Source organism: Bos javanicus, chromosome 29, assembly GCF_032452875.1.
Source record: "Bos javanicus breed banteng chromosome 29, ARS-OSU_banteng_1.0, whole genome shotgun sequence".
In the NCBI taxonomy this organism is placed as follows: Eukaryota; Metazoa; Chordata; class Mammalia; order Artiodactyla; family Bovidae; genus Bos; species Bos javanicus.
Genome location: NC_083896.1, coordinates 45,926,644 through 45,949,203, shown reverse-complemented (window position 1 = coordinate 45,949,203; position 22,560 = coordinate 45,926,644). Strand labels below are relative to the sequence as shown.

The 22,560-nt window shown below is 60.3% G+C and overlaps 1 protein-coding gene and 1 long non-coding RNA gene across 4 annotated transcripts; one reads left to right on the top strand and one right to left on the bottom strand.

The window, feature by feature from the left end:
* Positions 1–107: 107 nt before the first annotated feature.
* ALDH3B1 (aldehyde dehydrogenase 3 family member B1) lies at positions 108–20,153 on the bottom strand. 3 transcript variants are annotated; one of them, XM_061407218.1, is made up of 10 exons: positions 20,037–20,153; positions 14,371–14,533; positions 10,357–10,467; positions 10,135–10,255; positions 9,747–9,832; positions 9,224–9,305; positions 6,700–7,086; positions 5,803–5,969; positions 2,772–2,871; positions 108–807 (listed from the first exon to the last, which is right to left on the bottom strand). In XM_061407218.1, the coding sequence occupies exons 2-10, from the start codon at positions 14,530–14,532 to the stop codon at positions 617–619; spliced, it is 1,407 nt and encodes a 468-aa protein (XP_061263202.1). In that variant the 5' UTR covers position 14,533; positions 20,037–20,153; the 3' UTR covers positions 108–616. The 3 variants fall into 3 exon arrangements, with proteins under 3 accessions (XP_061263202.1, XP_061263201.1, XP_061263203.1); XM_061407217.1 differs by lacking the exon at positions 20,037–20,153 and adding an exon at positions 18,909–19,014; XM_061407219.1 differs by lacking the exon at positions 20,037–20,153 and adding an exon at positions 16,792–18,880.
* On the top strand, positions 10,193–10,798 carry LOC133241557 (uncharacterized). Its single transcript, XR_009734628.1, has 2 exons — positions 10,193–10,284; positions 10,639–10,798. It is a non-coding gene; the product is annotated as an uncharacterized LOC133241557 (long non-coding RNA).
* Positions 20,154–22,560: the final 2,407 nt, after the last annotated feature.

The window sequence follows — 22,560 nt, the reverse complement described above, 5'->3', positions numbered from 1 at the left end:
AGAATCTACTGCGGGCATCTCATCAATCTTGCCTGGAGGGAGAGGTGGGGAGAGAGACAAGGGAGGCAGCCTTCCCCCGCCCGAATGAGGAGACAGGACGCTGGAGCTTAGAGTCAGCAATTATGTTCCAAATTTTAATCCTCACAGTGATCTCAGGAGATATTGTTTGTCACCTCCTCTCTACACCAGAGAGAGGGACAAGCTCAGAGAGGGCAGGAACAACCCAGGTCACAGCAGGTCCACAGCAGGGCATGGACCAGATGCCAGGACCCCTTCTGCACCCCTCCACAGAAAGAGAGGTCCCGAGAAGTGCCCACAGCTGCCCGACTCTCCTGGGACATAGGTGGCCACCCTGGGAGCCAGAGAGCAGGTTACACAGTCTCCCACGTGCCCACACCTTGGCCCATCCTGGTTGCGGGGCAGCTGAGGGCCTGAAAAGAGAAGCCCTGGGTGAGAGGAGGGCAAGCACTGGTCTGGACTGTGGCCTTGGCAGGTCCTTTCCCCCTGCATCGTGGATCCCAGGTCGTGTCTCCACCAGCCTCAGGTGGCCACGGCAGCGGAGGACTCATGGGCGTGGGGTGGGAGGGACGCTCAGTGCCCCGAGCCTGGGGCGGGCTCACAGCAGGGTGCAGCTGCAGCTGCGGGTCTCCATGGCCATCAGCAGCACCCTCAGGTTGCGCGGAGTGTGGGGCGGGTAGCGGATGGCGTAGATCTTCTCCAGCCCGGGGCGGCGCAGCAGGCAGGCGCGGTGGTGGGAGAAGGTGTCGAAGGAGAACTTGCCGTGGTAATTGCCCATCCCGCTGCTGCCTGCAGAGGGATAGGGGGCATGGCAGTCAGGCCCCCAGTGGCCGGCCAAGGGGCGTCAGACACACCTGGGCTCTGCCGGTCACAGGGTATGACCTGAGTGGGCCGCTTCATCCCCCGAGCCTTGGTTTCCCCACATGTAAAGTGGGCTAACCATGAGATGCTATGGGTGAAGGGCTTAGCCCCACCCTGGCATCAGCACCCAGTCAAATAAACGTTGAGGACTCCAGGTCTGGGGCAAGATGGGTGGACAGTGGGTGAGTGGGTTCCAGGGGTGGGGGGAGGGATGGATTGGGGGTTTGGGGTTAACTGCACACTATAGAAACTAGACAACAGGGACCTACTGTGTAGCACAGGGAACTATATACAATACTTATAATAACCTATAATGGAAAAGAATCTGAAAACGTGTGTGTGTGTATGTGTTAGTTGCTTAGTCATGTTCAACTCTTTGAGACCCCCACGAACTGTAGCCCACCAGGCTTCTCTGTTCATGGAATCCTCCAGACAAGAATACTGGAGTGGATTGCCATTCCCTTCTCCAGAGGATCTTCCCAACCCAGGGATGGAACCCTGGTCTCCTGCATTGCAGGCAGATTCTTTACCATTTGAGCTACAGGGAAGTCCTGTGTGTGTGTGTGTGTGTGTGTGTGTGTGTGTGTAAAACTGAATTGCTGAAACCAACACATTATTGTAAATCAAATATACTTCAGTTAAAAAAGAGGGAGACAAGATGGAAAGTAAAGAAAGCAACCCCGCAGTGGATTCTGGGGTGACTCCCTAGGTTTGAATCCCAGCTTTGAACTGGCAAGTGACTTTGCCTTGGTATCCTCGTGACATGGGGGAACAGTGGCACCACCTTCTAGAGTCGCAGGGACAAGTGTTCAGCCCCATAGATACAGCAAGTGCTGTGTTGAGTCCACAGTGTCTAGGTAGGGAGACAGTCAAGGACCAGGCAGTAGGAAGTCCCGGGGATGCAGCCTGGTGGAAGCAGGGGCAGTCTGAGAGGGCTTCCTGGAGTGGGTGAGGCCTGAGGGATATGGCATTGACCAGATAAAGTGGGCGTGTGGGGGCAGGAAGGCCCCAGACTGAGGGACAACTCGAGAGAGCGTTGGAGGTGGGTGACCTGGATGTGCTGGGACTCAGGTCAAGCTCCGTGTGGCTGGGGCAGCAGCTAGGGAAACAGGAGAGGAGGCTGGAGCAGGATTCCACGGCCAGGCCAGGCAGGGCAGGCCTCTGGAAGCCGAGTCAGGGTCCTGTGGCTCCATCAGGGGCTGGGAGTTATGGGGGGCTTCATCAGGGGAGTAAGAGGACCGGGTTCCCCCACTGACAGATCCACTCACTTCCCTGAAGAGGAGTGACTGGGACTGGAGGTGGGGAGCCAGGCAGGCTGGGGGTGGGGCTTCCAGAAGGGGGCCGGCCTGTGCCCAGCCCTGGGAGGGCCTGGGAGGGCCTGGGAGGGCCTGGGACGACCAGGGCAGCCTGCCAGGCCCTGCTGGTCATTTACTCCGGTGCCCAGTGGGCCCTCTCCTCCCCTGAGGAGGAGGTCTCTCAGAGAGGGGCCGTGGTGGCCCCACATCATACAGCCGTCGGGCTTGCTGGGGCCAGCCTCAGAGGCCAGGACCTTGCAGCCGGCCTGGGGGCTGCTAGGGCCTGGTGGAGTGGGGAGCTGACAGCAGCCCCCTGTCTCCATCATGGACCCGAGGGGGTGCGGGAGGGCTTGAAGGAGCCGCGTGTAGCCGCATGTGGCATAGAGAGCACACCTGGGCTGCCCTGTGTGTGCCACCAGGCCGGCCGGGGAGAAAAGCTGCAGCAAGCACCGCGGACGGACCTCACGGTGATGCTGAAAACAACGTAAGCTGTGTGTCTGCGGGTCTGCCTGCGGAGGGAAGTGCCAGGACCGGCGTGGAAGGTTCCACTCCAGGCTCTGTGGAGGGGAGTGGGGGGAGGTGAGAGCCGGCACCTACCCACTCCTCCGAAAGGCAGGCTGGCCAGGGTCAAGTGCATGAAGCCGTCGTTCCCGCAGAAGCCCCCGCTGCTGGTCTGGGCCAGGACCCGCTTGACCACCTGGCGGGGAAGCAGCGGTGAGGCTGGTAAGAGAGCTGCCGGGGCTCTACCTGGCCCCCTTGGGGTCCCAGGGCCCATGGCAGGGTCTGAGGCCACCATGTGATCTGAAGAGTAGCCTGCCACCCCCACGTCCCCACTGGAGACGTGTGTCTTGAGCCTCCCTTGAGTGTGGTCCACGCAGGCGGCTGCGGACACAGACTCAGGCTGGCAGGGGAGGCAGGAAACCCAGCTTCCTCCTGGGGACGTGGAGGGGCGGGTGATCAGGGAGATACCCCGGGAGGGATGTGAGGTGCCTGCTGGGTGTCCAGGAGGGCAGAGGTGAGTAGGAGGGACCCCCACCCACCCAGGGTGAAGGCCAAGTGGGGAGGCCGAGGGGCAGGGAAGCTGTGGAAGGCCTTGCGGACTGCACCACCGGGAGGACACTGAGATTTGTACTTTGGAAATATGAACTTGACCCCTGCTTGACTTAATGAAGGCCCTTCTTAGGTCTATGGACAATAAAGAAAGATTCAGTTTAGTCGCTCAGTCGTGTCCAACTCTTTGCAACCCCATGGACTGCAGCCCACCCAGCTTCCCTGTCCATCACCAAGATGAGTAGACACTAAAGAGTTGTTGCATAAAAACTTGGCTGTAGTTACAATGTGTGACCCTCAGGTCACAGCTAGATCAGGGCCTCCTGCAGAGTGGAACCCCATCCTCAGGATCAGAAAATCCCGTTGAGACCAGCAGTAAGGACAGCAGAAGGCGGAGCCGGGACCACCAGTGCTCAGTGAGGACCCAGGGCAGGGCACGCAGGGTGGGATGAGGGTTTGTGTCACCGCGTGTCCTGGAACAGTGCCAGGCAGTCAGAAAAGCTTGAAAGCCGACTGGCCAGATGACCCGCCTCCCTGCTTCCAAACACCTGTGCAGCACTTTCTTTTTTGACTGCTGTGTGCAGCATGTGGAATCTTGGTTCCCCGACCAGGGAGTGAAACCTGTGCCCCCTGCATTGGGAGCAGGTTTAACAGAGCCCTAACTACTGGACACCCAGGGAAGTTCCTGTGTAGCGTTTTCTAAAGTTAACATTACACAGATAAACAAGGGCTCCTTGAAGGAACAGCTGATTCTAGGGCCAGGCAGCTTGTAGACCCAGAAAGGAAGGAAGTGGTGGGAAAACCAAAGGATGGGCAGGTGTCTGGGACAGAGCAGCTCCCAGTGCCCAAAGGCCGGACAGGTCGAACGAAAATCAGGTGGTATTGGGGACAGGTTGAACAAGGAAACGAATCAGGTGGTATTGGGTTGTAACCCGGAAAATAAAGCAGATGCACTGGAGTCCATGCTGATATAAAGAATCAGGCTTCCCTGGTGGACCAGTGGTTAAGACTCTGCGCTTCCACTGCAGGAAGCACAGGTTCAGTTCCTGGTCAGAGAACTGAGATTGCACGTGCCACGTGGCGGGGCCAAACAGAAAAAAGGCACTGATATAAAGAACCAAGCCAAGATTCCAGGTAGGATATGCAGATGTTCCCCCTCCAGCAGGTAGAGCTTACTCTCACCCCCTTCCATTGAAGGTAGGCTAGACTTAGTGACTTGCTCTCACAGAACAGAATAAGGAAAGGGAAGAATAGACCTTGTGCCAGACCTAACCTTGGCCAGGGATGAAGGTTAACCTCACCAGTGATGCATGGATCTCATGGTCCCCTGAGGATGAGCAGAGATGGGCCCTTGACCCTGTGGGCTTCTTTCATGAGAGAAACAGCTGGCCACTGAGATGGGGGACATTCTGCAGGACAGATGGCCAGCACCCCGTTAAGCTGAGAGATGGCCACAAGGGGACCAGAGGAGCCATGGCAACTAAATGCAGCTCGGGACCCTGGCCTGGATCCTGGGGTGGAAAGAAAAACTGGCAAAATCTGTCTAAAGTCTAGAGTGTGGTTGACAGCAATGTGCCAATGTCAGTTTCTTAGTTTTGACCAACGTAAGGGGAGAAACTGGAGTATAGGGGCCTTCCCTGGACTCTCTGCAACTTTTCTGTAAATCTAAAATTATTCCAAAATTAGAAGTTTGTTTTAGAAAAGCCTTTCTAGGACTTCCCTGGTGGTCCACTGGGTAAGACTCCATGCTCCCAGTGGGAAGATCTGTGTTCCATCCCTGATCAGAGAACTAGATCCCACATGCCTGCTGCAACTAAGAATTTGCATGCCACAACTGAGACCTGACACAGCCTAAATAAATAAATATAAATAAAAAGTAAAATTTAGAAAAGCATTGTCCAGGGGAATCCCCTGGAGGGTCAGTGGTTAGGACTCTGCGCTTCCACTGCAGAGGGCATGAGTTTGAGCCCTGATTGGGAACTAAGACACTGCATGCTGCACGGCACTCCGGTGAGGGGGGGGGGGAAGCACTGCCCAGTCTATGAGGCATCTCAGGAGGGCTGGGGGTGGGGGACGTGTGTCCTGAGCTGGAGATGGCTGGCCACATGCATGTGAGCCTCCCAAAGGGCCCCCAGGGAGGGGCAGGGGACCAGGGCTCACTCTTGGGTCTGCGTGTTCTGGTCATTCATCCCCCCTCAGTCATCCCATCCCGTGTTGTGTGTGCCTTCCACGAGCCAAGCACTGAAGGGGACACTGTGGCCACCAGGCCGAGATGATGCAGAACAAGAGAGGCCAGGCCTGACCTAGAGAGGATGCTGGACCCTAGAGGAGACCCTGCCCACTAAAGGCCCAGGAGAACGTGGCCTAGACTGAAAGGCAAAAGGGAGGCCCTGCTGCCCCCAGGAGAAAGGAGAGAGACAGAGCCAAGCGTGCCACCTGTCAGTGCCCCCGAGGGACCAAGAACCCCTGCCCTCCTGCCAGGCCCATTGGTCCACTCTGGTCCTGTAGCCATCGCCCTCTGCTGACCCTACTCCAGTCTCCACTGCGGCCACCTGCCCCCACTTGCGTCCAGCCCTACCTGGCTGCTGTTGGAGAAGGCGTACAGGGCCAGGGGCTTCTCCCGACGGTTGATGAAGTCGATGGCCTGGCCCAGGCTCCTCACGTTCACGATAGGTAGGATGGGCCCGAAGATTTCCTCCTGCATCACCGGATCGGTCTCCTGCACGTCCACCAGCACCGTGGGGGCTGCCCGGGACAGGGGCCGGCTCAGCCCAGGGGCGGGGCCTCTGGCGGGCGGGGCCTCTGGCGGGCGGGGCCTATGGCGGGCGGGGCCTATGGTGGGCGGGGCCTATGGTGGGCGGGGCCGCGGGCTGTCAGGGCTCAGGGACCCGGATGTCCCAGGGACGGTACTCTCCCCGCAGCCCCTGGGAAGTGACCACGAGGGGCTCCCCAGCCTGACCGGGCCCGTGGGGCTCAGAGAACCACTCAGCCTTAGTCTCACAGTCAGAGGGTGATCCGATCTTAGATCCCAGAGCCTGAGGCTCCAGGTCCCAGCCTGTTAGACCCTCCGAGTCTTTCAGCCCAGGAGACCAGGGTTCTTTGTTGACAGCAGAGCAGACGCTCAGGACGGGCAGTGGGAGCTGAGAACCGGAATCGTGGGCGTGTAGCACTGGGGGTCGTGTGGCCCGTGGAGAAGCTGATCTTGGGGCTGAAGTTGGGAACCTGAGCCTACAACTCTGGGGTCTGAGCTTGGAGAACTTTGGCCAGACTGTGGAGTCGTGGGGTCGCGGGCTCAGACCCCAGGAACAGGAAACACCGGTGTCACGAAGTCATGGCACCAGGCTGGGCTGTAGCGGTGGGGTCGGGGGAGCCTCAGAGCCCAGACTCGGGGCCCAGCTGTGACCCCCAGCGAGTAGGGGTCTTCGCTGGGGTGGGGGTGGGAGTGGGGCACAGTGGCAGGGAGGGCGGGGCTCACCGATGTAGAGATCGCATTCGTCACTCTGGCCGCCGATGACCACGCGGCCACAGCTCAGCAGGCCCCGGAGCCGCTGGAAATGCTTCTGGCTGATGATGCGGCCCAGGTTTGGGGAGCTCTGGGGGTCGTCGCCATAGAAACGGGTGATGGCGCTCTGCAGGGCGGGCACCAGCTGCGCCTGCATCTCGGGACTGCACAGGACATAGTCGGGGGCCACGCAGGTCTGGCCCGCGTTGAAACAGCGGAAGAAGGCCACCCGGTTGGCCACGGTCTGGGGGTCGCAGTTGTCGTCCACGTAGCAGGGGTTCTTGCCTCCCAGCTCCAGCGTGACGGGCGTCAGGTGCTTGGCGGCGGCAGTCATGACAATCTTGCCAACTTGAGGGTTCCCTGGGCAAGGAAGGAAACCGAGTGGCTCTCCATCACTTGACTAGGCGGGCGGCCCCAGCCCAGGGCTGGGCACTCTCAAGGGGGGTCACTCCCTGCCCTGCACTTCCCTGGAGAGGCCTTTGAATGGGGTCTCACCTGGCCTTTCCTTGTCAGTTGCTGCTACACTGGGGCCTTCCTCCCATCATCTTCCCCCTACCCCCTGACCAGCCCCATACAGTGGAAGGTCCCGGCTCCCTCACCTGACTTGCCCACTTAGACGTCCAGGAACAGCGCCCCCCTCTACACCCCCTACAATGTCTCCCGGCTCCTGACCCCAGGCTGGGACCTGCAGGGACTCTTTCTAACCCGCCCCTCTGCACCCTCCCTTCTTTCCACTGGCCTCTGAAAATGACCCCTGTGGCCCAAGGTCAGCATCCCACTCCAGCTGGTCAACATCTGGGTCTCCCCTCCCTCTGACCTGATGTGGCAGCCCTGGCACCCTCCCCGCCCAGGTCCCGGCCTCTTCTCTGTGTTGGTCTCCCTGGTCTCACAGTCCCCTCCTCCGCTCAGCCACCCCAACCACTCCTGATGCCCCCGGGCCTTGAGACCCTCCTGCCCACGCCTGACCCAGGGTCCCACGCTGCCATTTGTGTCGCCATGACCCTGGTCTTTCTCCCAGCCACCACAGCCCGAGGGAGCCCGAGGCCCAGTCACCTCTCTGGTCTCACTTCCTCCTGCTTCCCTGTCCTTGGTCCCCTCTATCCAGGCCCCCTCACCCCCAGGGTGCCCTCCCCTGACCACAGGTCCTCCCTCAGGGCCTCCTGTCTTTGTCAAACACCTCCCCGACTATGAGGCCATCCTGACCAACTTCACCATGTGCCTTCCCACCTCTGCCCTGATCAACTTGGAATGGGCCCCATGACAACGCAGGAGACCTTGCCTTCCTACCCTGCTTCATCCCAAGGCCTGGCTGTGCTGGGCACGGTCTGCGCTCTAGTAAACGTTCAGTGAGCGAGCAAGTGAGTGAGTGAGTAGATGCTGCCCAGGCCACGAGCTGTGACAAAGGCTTTCATTCATCCACTTATCCTTAAGACAGGCCTGTGACTTGGGGATGGCCCCTGTCCCACTGGTAAGGAAACTGAGGCCTGGGCAAGTCAGGAGATGTGGCAGAGTGCCTTCTGATGGTCCGTCGGCCCCTGCACAGACTGCCTCAGGGGCCTGACCTGGACACTGGCCTCTGGGGTCTGCCTGCCTCGCCTCTGCACCCTCGGTCCTAAGGGGCCAGGGCCCAAAGCCCATTGAGCTTCGGGGTGTGGCAGTGGAAGGTGAGTGGAGGGTGGGTGGTGGGCCCCCACAGCTGCCTCCTCCTGGTATTCCCCCTGCCCTGGGAATCTGGAGGAACAGCTGAGGACCCTGCCTCTGCACTCCCCCCATCTCCTTCCCTGTCTGTTACAGTGGTGGTTGGCAGGCCTTGTCCCAGGCTCGCGGCAGGGTCTGGGGAGGAGAGAGGCCGAGACAGCCTCCCCGGCCAGGGACGAGGTGTGCTGTGGGGGAGGCAGGTCTGGCCTCCCTCCTCCAGGGCCTGGCCCACTGACATGGCTGTCTGCCTCCTCCATCCTTTCTTCTCTTCTGGGAACTCTGCCCTGGTCACCTGAAGCTAGGTGGTGTCTGGGCCCCATGGGCACATGCCAGGATGATGGCAGGTGACCTCTGGGGGCAAAATCCAGCCTGCCCCAACCCTGGCTAGTGAGGTGGGCACTGCATCTCTTTGTCACCCAAGTCTCCGGACCCTCATCCGTCCAGCCTTCCAGAAGGGCTGTGGGGTGGTGAGGGAGTGCCTGGCATAGCCGGAGCTCACTCAGCAAGGGCGGATGCTGTGACGTGTGAAACTGTGATTGGTGGAGAGGCCTGTTCCTTGGGATGGGGCCCAGCTCCCCAAGGGTCCCAGGGGTCCAGGGCCACTCTCCAGGCTGCTTGTCTTGGAGCCGAGCGCACCCTCCAGAGCTCACCCCCGTGTCCTCCCTGGCTGGCTGTCTACCTCTGTCCTCTGAGCCTCTCTCCAGCAGCTGGGGACAAGGCCCCGAGCTGGCCTCAGGCCTCTCGCTCCTCCCATCCCGCGCGGTCCCCCCCCACCTGCCCCCGGCAGCTGGCCCCTCACCCGTGAAGAATATGTAGTCGAACTTGTGCTCCAGCAGCCGCCCTGTCTCCTGGGGCCCACCCAGCACCACGGCAAAGCAGCTCTGTGAAGGGGGATGGACAAACGGAGGCTCCCTCTGGGGTCCCAGCCTGAGAGCCCAACGGGCTGCCTGCCTGCCTGGGGCCGCTCCCCCCTTGCCTGGCCTGACCCAGTTATGCCAGGGCTCCAGCTGGGCTGGGTGGGGAGCAGGGAGCGCCCCAGGGGCACTGGACAGGGGCAGTACCAGCTCAGCACGTGTGAGGTTGGGGTCTGGCAGAGTTGGGGTGGGGACTGAGGTCAGGATGACCAGAGACAGACAGGGAGCCCCTGGGGACAGGCCCCACCCCTCTGTTTCACGCAGAGGGGAACAGAGAAGCTGGTGACCTGGCCAAGGCCACACAACCCAGAGGAGGTCGGAACTCAGGTCCTGCCCCGGGCCCAGAGGGCCGGCCTGGCCCTGCTCGGCCCCAGTGTGGCTGCCTGGTCTGCACCGGGCCTGGCTCACCTGGTCCAGGTATCGGGGCAGCACCTCGGCCAGGACCTTCTCAGTGTTCTTGCTGATCTCCGAGGGTTTCAGCACCACGCAGTTCCCTGTGGGGCGGGGCGGGGTGGGGCGGGGAGAGGGCGGGGCCGTGTGTAGCCACGCCCCATCTCTATTTGGTCCTCACACACCTGCAGGGCAGGAGCCCACCTCACTCCCCCTCCAGGTGAAGAATACAGCTGGGCTAGGAGAGGTGCGGTGCCAGCCCCAAGGCCACACACATGGAAACCAGGCTGTCTTAGCCACCTGGTGCCAGGCCCCCCCAACTCCTCCCTGGCTCTGGGGATGGCTGTGAAGCCATGAGGCTGGGAGGGGATGGGCAGGGAGCAGGAAGGCAGAGGATCCCTCTCACCTGCTGCGAGGGCACCCACCAGGGGCCCCAGGCTCAGGTTCAGAGGATAGTTCCAGGGAGACAGGATGAGCACCAGGCCAAAGGGCTCCTTCCGGATGAAGGCCGAGTCCAGCTGCGTGGCCTGGGCCGGGGCCAGCGTGATGGAGAACGGTGAGGAGCTGAAACCCCAGCCCCTCAGCCACCCTCCACCCAGAGAGGTGTCCTGACCCCAGCGTCACTCACCAGGTTCTTGGACACTTTCTCATCCTTCATCCAGGTCCTCAGGTTCCTAAGGGCCAAGTTAATCTCGTTCTGGCTAATGCTGATTTCAGACACCTCTGCCTCGAAGGCTGACTGCAGGGTGGGTGGGGGAGAAAGGGCAGGGTCGGGACTGGGGTCAGGGACCCAGGATCCGCAGGTGGCCGGAGCCCTGGAGAGAGCTGGAGCCCTGGGAAGGGCAAAGCCTGCCTTATTGACTCATTCATTCATTCATTTATTCACTCCACGTTCACTGAATGCTTACAGAGTACGCGTCCCATTCCTGTGCTGGGGATGTAGCGGTGATGAAGCAGACAGAGGACCTGCCCCACAGAGCTGACGCTGTGGTGGGGGGCACAGTCCACGTGATGATGAGAATACTGACTACTCCATTAAGATGTGACAAGTGCAATAGAAGGATGAAACAGAGTTTCAGGGTGTGTGTGTGAGGGCCTATGCATGTGTGTGTGTGTCTCTTTGCTCTATTTTACACAAGATGGTCAGTACCAGCCTCTGGGATGGCGTGACATTTGAGCAGTGAAGAAAGAAAGAAAGGAAGGCAGCAGATGGATACCTGGAGGCAGGATATTCCAAGCTGAGGGTATGGCATGTGCAAAGGCGCTGTGCAGCTTTGCTCTCTTCTTGGTTAGCAAGCAGGAGAGTGGGTGAGGTGATGAGGCCTAGCCACTGGGGTGGGGACTGTTGAGCAGAGCAGGGACAGGATCTAACTCAAGTTTGAACAAGACTGTCCGTGTGGTCCCTGTGGCCTGCTTTGTGGATGTCAGTCTGCAGCAGACACGGAGGACAGGTGTCTCTGGATAATTGCCATCAGTTCCCATAGCCCAGGGGCCAAGGGCAGATTTCGAGGGCAGGAGGCAGAAAGAGGCAAAAGTCAATAGGGACACTGTCCTGATCTCTGCCAGCTGGCATGCCTGCCCCACCCCCACAAGGCGGGAGGGAGCCAGCATGCGGGCTGCAGGAAACTGGAGGCCATCGCCCGGGACACCAGAGCCAGGCTGTCCTCATGAATGAGACTCCGCTGTTACAGTGAGAGTGCCTTCCTGCCAGAGGTGAGGACAATGGGCCCAGGGGTGGCAGAGCTGAGTCTTGAGTGGGAAGGATGTGGGGACCCTGGAGCAGAAAGCCCTGTCCACCGGCCTGCTTCAGGCATGCCTTCTACTGTGTCTGTGTTCACAGGCCACACTCCTGCCCAGTGAGATCTCCTGTGACCTGTGTGAGGTTTGGGCCTGTTTAAGGGGCTTCTCTGGTGGCTCAGATGGTAAAGAATCCACCTTCAATGCAGGAGACCCAGGTTCGATCCCTGGGTTGGGAAGATCCCCTAGAGGAGGGCATGGCAACCCACTTCAGTACTCTTGCCTGGAGAATCCTATAAACAGAGGAACCTGGTGGGCTACAGTCCATGGGGTTGCAAATAGATGGACACAACTGAGCGACTAACATTTTCACTCTTTTCAAGGGATGATCTGGACCCCATTGAATGCCATGGAAGAGTAGGTTGTTTTCAGCAGGGGCTGTGTGCCGTCAGGCAAGAACATGCCCTCTCTCAGTCACCTCTGAGGGTTACTGGGTGTGACCACCTGTACCGGGAAGGGCTGCTGGAAGTTAAGTGGGAGGATTCGTGCAGGGCAGACAGGGCAGTTGCTGCCTGCTGGGAGGGTGGGAACAGGGCTGGCCGAGACCAGAAGGAGGGACAGATTGGATTTCCTGGGCTGCTGCTACCTTTATGGGGCCCTGGCTCCTGAAACCTTGAGGGTTGGAGGCGGGAGGTGAAATCTGAGCTGTAGGGAGAAGAGGGACCAGATAGACCATCGGGTCAGGTGTCACAGAGGCGGCCAGGCCAGGCCAGCAGGTATGCAGGGAAGAGGCTCCGTGGGGGGAGCCCAATAAGCCAGGGTAGGAGATGAGAGTCCCCTCTGTCCTGGATCAGGTCCAGTGAGGGACACTCCACACAGGGAGGCAGAGCCAGGCCCCTTGGATGTCAGAGAGCTAAGGAGAGGATGCTCTGGCACCATGGTTTCATAAATGGGACAACAGATGATTCCAGAAACAGCTGATGAGGGAGCCCAGCTGTAGTCCCGGAGCATGGTGATAAATAGAAGGTTCGAGGACACTAAGAAAGGGGCTAGGCATCACCAGAAGGCCACGTCCTGAGGACAAGTCCTTGTGCCCAGCTTTTGCTGTCCCCACGGAATGGGGGTGCCCTGACCCATGACCTCAGATGCCAGGAAACCCCATAGTCTCTGAGTCCAGGCCTGCTCTGGAGCCAGGGTGGACACCCTGCTGGGTGTCTGCAGATCAGGTGGGTCCCAAGGAGGCTGCAGAGGCACCCCCAGGTCTGCCAGGGCTGACATCTCTCCCACAAACTGGGTGGAGCCAGCAGGCCCAGCAGAACAGCAAAGATGGCTGGAGGGCAGTAAGGGATGACTCCAGGGTTCCCTGGAGGGTTCTGCTCGTGGGCTCAGGAGGGGTGAAGAAGAGCTCGGTGCTCAGCATGAGCCAGTGTGGGACTGCTGCAGCCCCTGGGGACAGCGGCCGACATGCACCTTGGCCCTGTCCTGGTGTGAAGTGTCAGAATAGCACCTGACCAGCTGGCAAAGAGTCACAGCCTTGGAGGGTTACTGGTGGTGAAGGGCAGGGGGCACCAGTGTCCAAGGGTGAGTCTGGACACTGTGGCTTTGTGGCAAGCACAGGGATGTTTTGTCCAGAGAAGAAACTCGGGGACAGCTGTCTTGGGGCAGCGGCAGCCACATGGGGGGGGGCCCTACTGGCTGAGAAGGTGGGAGACTGACTACAAGGAAGGATATTTCTTGGGGTCCCGTCAAGGCTACTGCTGGAAACAGCAGGGACTGAGCCCCAGGCGTCCAGGATTTGGACAGAGGCCATGATGCCCACAGTACCTGGTGAAGCCGGAGTCCCCCCAACACACGCGGCCTCAGGGGTGCGACCCTCCCCTCCGGACCTCACCCCTCGTGTGTCTCCACCTCTTGCCCTCCCCTCCAGCCACGCCGGCCTCCGAGCCGCTCCTCCAGCACAAACACACCAAGCACCTCCTGCCTCAGGGCCTTTGCACGTGCTGGGCCCTCTGCCATTTCCCCCCTTGTCCCTGGGACCCTTCTCCCTCCCCCTTCACACATCACCATCTCCAGGAAACCTCCCTGACCCCCACATACCAAACAGCACCCTGACCCTGGTCCGCTCTCAACCCCTTCACACTGGGAGTGTCTCTCCATGGTATTTATCACCACCCAACACGCTTTGTATTTATTTACTGTCTAATTGTGTCTGTCCCCGGGGGGCCAGCTCCCTGGACTTGGTTTTATTTGTTGTATCCCCAGAGCCTAGAACAGGGCCTGGCACATAGTAAGTGTTCAATAAATAGAGTGGAGTGGGGGAATTCCCTGGCGGTCCAGTGGTTAGGACTCGGCGCTTTCACTGCCAAGGGCGCAGGTTGAATTCCCTGTCGGGGGACTAAAATCCCAAAAGCTGTTCATGTGCGTGTTTGTGTGTGTGTGTGTGTGCGCGTGCATGCTAAATCGCGGTCCAACTCTTTGCAACCCACCAGACTTCTCTGTCTATGGAATTATTCAGGCAAGAATACACTGGAGTGGGTTGCCGTACCCTCCTCCAGGGGGTCTTCCCGACCCAGGGACCAAACCTGTGTCTCTTAAGTCTCCTGCGTTGGCAGGTGGGTTCTTTTCCACTAGCACCACCCGGGAAGCCCCAGATAGCAGTGGAGTGGAGGTGGAAATGAACGACTGGATGAATGCAGAAGAGTGGGTTCTGGTGCAGGAAAGGAGGTGGGTGTGACAGCTTTTAGTTCCCCTTCGTGGAGGATGCAGCTGTCTCCACCTTCGCTGCCCACCTGCCCACCCCTGCCCCCCTCCCTGCAATTCCCCCCCCCTCACCCCTGCCCTCTTTCCCTCACCCCTGCCCTCCTCCCCTCACCCCTGCCCTCCCCCCCACCCCACCCCCACCCACCTTGTGCAGGTCCTGAGCCAGCGCCTCCTGCAGAAGCTGCTTGTTCTCTCGCAGGAAGCGGCTCAGGCCCTTCAGCTGGGCGGCCCGGAACTCGGCCGGCCGCGTGCGCCCCGAGACGAAGGCCTCCCGCAGCCGCTGCAGGGTGTCTGCAAAGGGGTCCATCCTGCCGGGCGGGGGGCAGCGTGGGTCGGGGTGCCCTCACTTCCGTGGCCCCCTCCCTGGCCCCTGCCCGCACCCAGATGGGCCCACGGACACCACCTCGGGGACTCATACGTAATCCCAGGGACCCGGGCTGCCCCACCTACACACACACACACCACACACAATCACACACAGGACACACTCAGACACCCACTACAGAACTACAGATCACGCCCCTCGGCCAGTGGACAGGAGGGCCCTGGACCCCAGGGCAATCACGGGCCCAGGCCTGGGCTGGGGAACTGCTACTCCACAACCCCTAAGGGCGAGCAGGCAGCCGGGGGACCACGCGTCTTCCTGCCGCAGGGAAACGAGCCCCTAAGCCACAGCCCCTGCCCTGCTCCGCACTCCTCCCAGAGACGGCAGCCCTGAGCCCAGCAGGCCTGAGTGGAGCAACCGGGGGAGTGTGGCCACCAACGGCCGCTGCAGCCTCTTCGTTGGGACATTCCTGACGCAGAATGCACTGCCACCCCCGGTCCCCAGGCAGGGGGCCCTGCCCGGGGAGGCTGGGCTGGTGGGCAGTGGCTCAGAGGCCGGGTGACAGGACCCCCCTCCCTGTGGCCCAGCTCTGCAGCAAGATGGGGAAGGAAGAGCTTGCCTCCTACAGGTGCCGCGGCCCACCCCCACTCCGCAGCCACGGTGCAGGAGGAACAGGGAGTGGGGATGGCAAGCGGTGAGGGGCAGCCTGGCCCGCGTGCTGGCATCAGCCTGGGCCAGCAGGCTGGGTAGGGGCCCTGGCATTCCCCAGGGCCCCTGCCTGTTTACCTGAAGCTCACAAGAGGAGTGCTCTGACGCACTCGGTCCTCGGCCTGGTGCCAAGGACCCGTGGGGACCCTTTCCTCCTTCTCTTCTGACTCCCTTCCCTCGGGTCTCTGCTTGGCTGATGCCTCCTTCAGGCAGCCCACCATGATCACTCCCTTATACGTTCTCACAGTGGGCCCGCGACCGTGCTCCCCGCCACACTGCATGTGTGTGAGGTGCTCAGTCATGTCCGACTCTTTGTGATTCCCATGGACTGTAGCCCACCAGACTCCTCTTTCCATGGACTGTTGCAGGCAAGAAACTGAAGTGGGTGGCCATTTCCTTCTCCAGGGGATCTTCCCGACCCTGGGATCAAAGCCGGATCTCCTGCATTGCGGGCAGATTCTCCACCGTCTGAGCCACCAGGGAAGCCCACACGGTGTAGTACTTTGTGGTAAATACTGGTTTCCTTCCGTCCACTTCCCTGTCCCCACCCCCATCCCTCTCCTCTCCCACTGGACTGGGAGGCAGGGCCCCGCTTTGCCTTCTTAGCCCGTCATTTGGGTTTGTGCTCCCCATCTGTTAGGGTCTCCCTTCCACCTACCAGCTGACAGGGTTTTTTTTTTTTATCAAGGATGAGACCCTGCCTGCCAGTTCGGGGCCCAGGGAGTGGCATCAGTGCCCCCAGGCCTGCCAGCTACTGTTAAGTGGCCACTGCTGCCACAGCCCTAAGCTTTCTGGAGGGCTCCATGACCGCTAGGGCCAAGCTGCTCCAGCTGACAGGATGGCCTGGCCCGATGGACACCCTGCCGAGAGCTCAACGGGAGCCCTGCGCTGTCCCCATGCGTGATGGAGGCCAGACTGAGCCCATAGGCCTCCTGCTGCGATCAGGAGAAAGCATGCAGTGGTCTGGGCACAGGGCGGGTTCCATGTCCCCCAGAGAGGGTGACGGTGCCCCAGAGCGGGGACATTGTCAGGGCTACCCTCAAGCCCAGGCTTACCCTCCGCTCTGACCCTCCTCCTGGGAAGAAGGTATACCGGACAGAGGCCCAGGAGCCCAGAGCCTTGAGAGCCCCCCGGGCCACCTTGTGAGCTCAAACCCTGACCCAGCCTCTTCTGGCTGTGTGACCTTGGGCAAGTCACTCTTCTCTCTGCCTCAGTTTCCACATCTGTAAAATAGGGATGTCGATAGCACTTGCTCTGGAGAAGGAAACGGCAACACACTCCAGTATTCTTGTCTGGGAAATGCCATGGACAGAGGAGCCTGGCGGGCTACAGTCCGTGGAGTCACAGAGCTGGACACAACTGAGCGACTAAACCACCACCACCAGTAACACTTGCTACCATCCGGAGGATTGAATGACATATCACCCCGGGAAGCGGTGGCCGTTGCCCGCATAGTTAATGGTCAGCTGTGGTTATTGTTACCAAGTGCTCGACAAATATTTATCCCTGTTCCCTCCCCCGGCCCCCTCTCACCTTCAGATTCCTGCTGATGGATGCTGAGTGCGAACCACACCTGCCCCCTCCCTCCTCCGCAGGGTTCCTTTCCTAAGAGTCTCGGCAGAACCCACAAAAATGTGAGGCATCTGGCTTGAAGGGAGCATCTCCCAGTGCTGGGAGGGGCGGGGAGCTCTGCAGGGGTGGAGGTCTGGTTGGAACATTCCAGCAGCCTCTCCAGGCAACACTGAGGCCAACTCACACAATAGTACCCCCTGCAATTTGGTCAGGACCGAGTTCCCCCCGGGGGTGCCTGCTGGGGAGCGGGGAGCTTGACTCAAGCCACAGGAGCAGGTGAGCCAAGGCTACCTGCGGGGCCTGGAGCCTGAGGGGACCCTGGGCCTGCGACCTCACAAGGGAGCTGAGCAGCTGCTCTGGACATGCGTGCAGGGGTTCCTGCACCAGGGGGTCTGGGGGCCCTGGGCCCACCTCCCTGGGAGCTGTTAAGTCAGTCGATGTGACAAGGGACGGCTTGTTTCCCGGGGGCCCCGGGACCTTCCCTCAAGGCCAGGGGCCCGGGGGTGTGCTAGTAAGAATAAGAACGACCAGGCGGTGACACTGCAGGTACTGTGTCGGCAGCGGGGGCACCAGCAGTGGGTACAGCACGGTGTTCAGATGGCGTCCCTGAAGGAAGCTGAGGCCCCTGGCCCGTGGCATCAAGACACTGACAGGCAGGGTGGGCACTCAGGTCTGCTGCCTCCAAAGCAGCATCGGGAAGCCGCTGCTGCCCGGGCCCCGCCCCTGCGCCCTGCCTGGTCCTGCCGATGAGCTACCTCCCAGCCCTCACCCCTGTTCACCCTCTCGCACTTTCTGCCTCGGTTTCCCTGTCTACACCACAGTCCCTCCAAAAGCATGCTCCCAGTATGCCGTGTCGGAGGCCCAAGGACCTGGGTCCAAATCCCAAGTTATCAGCTCGGGCCTCGGGCAGGTGGCTTGGCCTCCCTGTGGCTCACTTTTCCCATCTGTGAAATGGGCACAATGCCTTTGTCTACCCTGTGGTGCTGGGAAGTGGTTGGTGCTAGGCTGAGCCCCGTGAGTGCTCATGAGGATGGTTCCTGATGATTGTTATTCAGACAAGACCGCAAAGGACGGCTGTGCTGACGGGGCCGAGGGGAGAAGATCCTGGGGTGGGAAACCAAGGAGACCTTGGCCCAGCGTGGATACCCGGGAGGCAAGGACATCAACTTGGGACCCCATGGGGGCAGGGAAGCAGAGCTGGCAAGAGCAACAGAGGTGACCTTGGTGGTCTGAGGGCCTGGGAAGCCCCTCGACCATAAGTGGAGGTCACAGGCCTGGCTTGAAAGCCCCACAGGCCCCAGTACTCTAGAGTCTCTAATCTGGCCTCACGCCTGGAGCCGTGTAGCCTTAACGTGGATTTTCCCAAGGTCTCCCGCACTCTATGCAGCAGCCCCCTCCCTTCCGTGGGGGCTGTAGGGAGCTGCAGACCAACCCTTGGCTGTGGGCTGAGCCAACCCCAGCCCCGCCGCACAGAGAGGCTGTGCCAGAGGCTGGACTCCCTGATCCTGGCGAGGTCCGTCTGACAACAGCTTCTCTGCGAGGCCGGGAGGGCGGGGCCCAGCTGACCTTTCTTCCTGGACGTTGGCAGGGTCCATTCCCAAGAATGTGATCACTCAAAACCACTCACAGTGAACCCCGCCCCAGCAGCGGATACGTGTGGCCAATGCCCAGGAAATGTGTTGTCAGATGGATGCTTGACACCACACCCCCTTCACCCCAGGGACAGGGGTGTATTCCTTCCTGGGGCAGCTGGTCCAGAGCTGGGGCTCCTGGCTCCCTCAGTAACCCCAGCCCAGCTCAGACTCAGTACGGGTGCTGGCTGGCCTCAGGGACCCTCAGCTTCTCTCTTTCATCTCTGAGGTTGGGGCAAAGGGAAGTCCCTTCCTCCTCCTTCTTTCTCCCCAGATAGGCAGAGCAGCTCTGAGAAGACAAAGCTAGCTTTTGCCTGCGACCGTGAGGGGTCAGGCCTGCCCTGACCCAGAGTCTCAACAACAGCCCAGAGTCCCCGCACCAGCCTGCCAGCAGGCCCCGGCCCTGATCACTGGCCACTGCATCCCAGCCGCCACAGAGTACCATACCTGAGGCCCTGCCCAGCTGCCCGTCTTCCTGGTCGGCCGCACTCTGCCCAGCTGCCCGCCCTGCCGTTATGAAATGTCCAGGGCTGGGCCGGCCCCTGGGGCGGGGCCACCCTGGCCTCGTGCCTGACTTTGACTCCAGGCTAGCTGGAGGCCGCAGGCTGAGATTTCACCAGCATTTCCCTCGGTGTGGGGGGGCCTCTAGGTCCTTCCCTGGACCACAAGAGAGGGCCAGGGCCCAGAGAGGGCCAGCACCAGACCAGCGCACACAGCAGGCCTCGAGGGAGCTCTGAGCTGAGGGTCCATCCCGAGGCCTTAGGGGGAAGGGTCCCAGGCCTGGCTGGAGGAGGAGGAGAGTCCAGGCAGTGGAATTCTGGTGTGGATGGGGGCTGCGGCCTGGAGTGGCAGAGAAAGCCTGCTCCCCACAACCCCCCCACCCCCGCCCCTCTAAGCCTCAGTTTCCCATCTGCAAAGTGAAGAGTTCAGATCCAAAGACAGCTGGAGTCCAGAAACACAACCTCAGGGCCCAGAAGGGCCGCAGGCTTCGTCCTGATGGCCACGTGTCTGTGTCCATCAGCACCGCCTCCCCCAGCACCCCATTCACGGCGCCTGTCACCCCTGCAACGTGACATTTTACAAGGAGGAGATGGAGGCCCGGGGGGAGGATCTGACCCCACATGGCACAGCGGCGGGCTGGGACCCACACGAGAAGGCTGTCACTCTGTACCGGCCCGGGCTCGTCTCCAGCCAACCCCTCCTAACCTCCTGGGAAAGAGCGCCGCCCTCTGCCCTCCAGCCGCCGTCGTGACAAGTGTGGCCGTGGAGGTTCCTGTGTGCCCGCTCCTCCGCGTCACCCCAGCCCCCATGCCCGCACACCTGTCAGAGCCAGCACAAAGGAGGAAGATCCCCCCACAGGTGCTGGTGTCAGACAGGCGGCTGATTAGGTTACAGGTGTGGGGACAGGTGTATCCTCCGTACCATCGCTCCAGGCTTGTCGCCCCGGGCTCACTGCTGCCCCTCCACCTTGGTGCCCTGGGTCTTGCCCAGGATCGTGGCCCAGGGCCTCTGGGCCAACTGGGCCCCCGGGAGATGCTCCTCACGGCCCCCATCCTCCCCGCGGCCCCTGCCTACCTGGGAGGGCAGGAGAGGCCTCCGGGCCCTCCTGCAGGATCTGGTAGCCCCCCAGAGGCTTCAGCCACTGGGATGGGGTAAGGGGCTGCTGGAGCCCCCGTCCTCTGCGTGGGATGGAGCCCCCAGCCGCTGCCTGTCACGTGGCTCGGCATGTGACAGCCCTGCCCTGCTGCCTGGAGCTGAGCCAGGCAGAGGCAGAGCCAGCGGCAGGCGGGGCAGGGCTGGAGCTGAGCCTGACAGTGGTCAGCCTGGAACCAGGCCCAGAGAGGGGCAGTCACTGATCTAAGGCCACACAGCAAATCAGGGACCCACCTGGGGAGACACTGGTGGGTGGCAGGGGTATTGCAGGATCCTGAGGGGCCCCTCCCTGACCGGGGATCCCTCCTGCAGGGGTTACCCCTGAACTTGTCACGAATTCAGCCTGGGAAGTCCCCAGAGAGGACTGTCCTCCTGGCACAAGGTTCCTTACCTGGCCTGGGAGTGAAGCTCCCTGAGTCCTAAGGGGCACTGCCCCCTGGGGAGGAACAGGGGGCAACCCCCTCCCCTCTCTGGGTTGGATGCCTCGTGTCGATCCTTAAAGCTCCAGGGGCTCAGTGGGACCTGGGGTTACACCCTTGTCCCAGAGAGCTTGGGATAAATGGGGAGATATTGCCAAGGTACTACTGGGAGCCATTCTTGGAGCCAGTCTGGTGGTGCCAGGGTCTTCTGAGGACCCAGGTCAGCCGGTGGAGTGGGTTTTAGGGGAGCACAGAGGTCAGCGGCTGGCGGTGGGGGGCACATCTGACCAGCTGGGCCCTGCCCTTCTGCAGCTCCTCTGGGTTTCAGATTGCAGATCTGGATGAAAATGCCCTTGTGATCGTCACCTTTGGGCTCCCTCTCTGGGCAGAGAGATGGGGGAAGGTGAGCAGGTCATGGGCTAAGGCATCACGTTCATTCATTCATTCATTCATTCTGTCCCTCACCTGATGAGCCTGGCTCACAGAGCCTCAGATCCGAGCATCTGACCCCTGGCCTGCTGACGGACACAGGCTCCCCAGGTGATCTTAAACAAGTCTCAACCCCTCTCCAGGCCTCTGTTTCCTCCCCCTAAAACGGGGTTGATGCTCTCTGCCTCACGGGGCTGCTGTGAGGGTGAAATCCAAGCACGTCTGGAAAGCCCCCAGTAGACAGCAGGTTCTCAGTAGATATGAAGGATTTTCTGCCCCTTTCCCCACACTCCTAAGGGAGTGGCCACCCCAGGCCTTGTCCCTGGGGTCCTGCTCCCAGCTTTGAAGGCAGGACCTGTCTACGCCCCGGCAGCCACCTCCATGGAGGCCAGTGTGACCCTGGGGGGCAGTCACAGGCCACTGGGGTGCAGTGCCCAGCATACAGTCGGCGCTCATTTGTGTGCTCACTTAGCAAAGCTTCACTAACACGTGACACAGACTCTCATGTAATTCTCAGACGTGTGGTCTGAACTTCACAGACGAGACAACAGACTCAGAGACGGCCAGTGGCTGGGCCAGGGCCACACAGAGGGACAAGCAGGGATTCTAACGCAGCCAGGTCAGGGTGCCCAGCCCTCGGCGTCTCCGGGGGCCCCGCTGTCTTGCCTAGGAGCCGAGTGGGGTCACCCCCACTCCCAGGAGCCTTCGGGTCTCCGTCGAAAGCAGCGTTGATCCTGGACACTTGCTGTGTCAGGCGCTGGGCAGGGTCTTTAGCACATCCCAGCTCGGGGCCTCCCAATAGCTTGTGACAATCGTCATCCCTGTGGTTCTTAGTGTTTTTTATGATTTGTTAAAATAATTATTTTAATCAATTTTGTTGGCTGCACAGGGTCTTAGGTGCAGCGTGCGAAGATCTTCAATCTTTGTCGAGGCTTGTAAGAGCTAGCCCCCTGACCAGGGATCCAACCCGGCCCCCCTCCACTGGAAGTGTGGAGTCTTAATCACTGAACCCCTAGGGAAGTCCTCCCATGCTTTTTAGTTTTAAAAAATGGCAAAAATCTGCCTCAAGGCCACAGAAGTAGTGTTAGGGGAATCAGCAGTGGACCCTGAGTGCTCTTTTGAATTCAGTGCAGGGGTGACGCTTCACGCGACCTCTGGAGCTGTTTCAGGGTGTTCGAATCAGCAATAATGTGTATGCCTCCTGTTTGCTTTTCTGTGAGGAGCATCTATTATTTTCAAATGATAACAAAAATAGATCCTAGTACAGAAAAAATTGGACCTTCCCAAGTGTCTCAACAGTAAAGAATCCACCTGCAGTGCAGGAGCCTCAGGAGACTAGGGTTCAATCCCTGGGTCGGGAAGATCCCCTGGAGGAGGGCATGCCAACCCACTCCAGTATTCTTGCCTGGAGAATCCCATGGACAGAGGAGACTGGTGGGCTACAATCCATGGGGTCACAAAGAGTCAGGCATGACCGAGCGACTTAGCACGCACGCATGCACAACTTGGGACGTTTGAATTTGTACTCTTTATGTCTGTGTTTTTTTAAAAAGTTTTGTTATTTAGATGTAAATATATTTTCTTTTCACTTTTAATAG

Coding starts and splice junctions, on each gene's coding strand:
- ALDH3B1 (XM_061407218.1), bottom strand. CDS start 14,532: ATGGACCCCTTTGCAGACACCCTGCAGCGGCTGCGGGAGGCCTTCGTC. Junction 10,468..14,370: donor TGGCTCAGGACCTGCACAAG/GTGGGTGGGGGT, acceptor CCCACCCTGCAG/TCAGCCTTCGAGGCAGAGGT. Junction 10,256..10,356: donor AGAAAGTGTCCAAGAACCTG/GTGAGTGACGCT, acceptor GCCCCGGCCCAG/GCCACGCAGCTGGACTCGGC.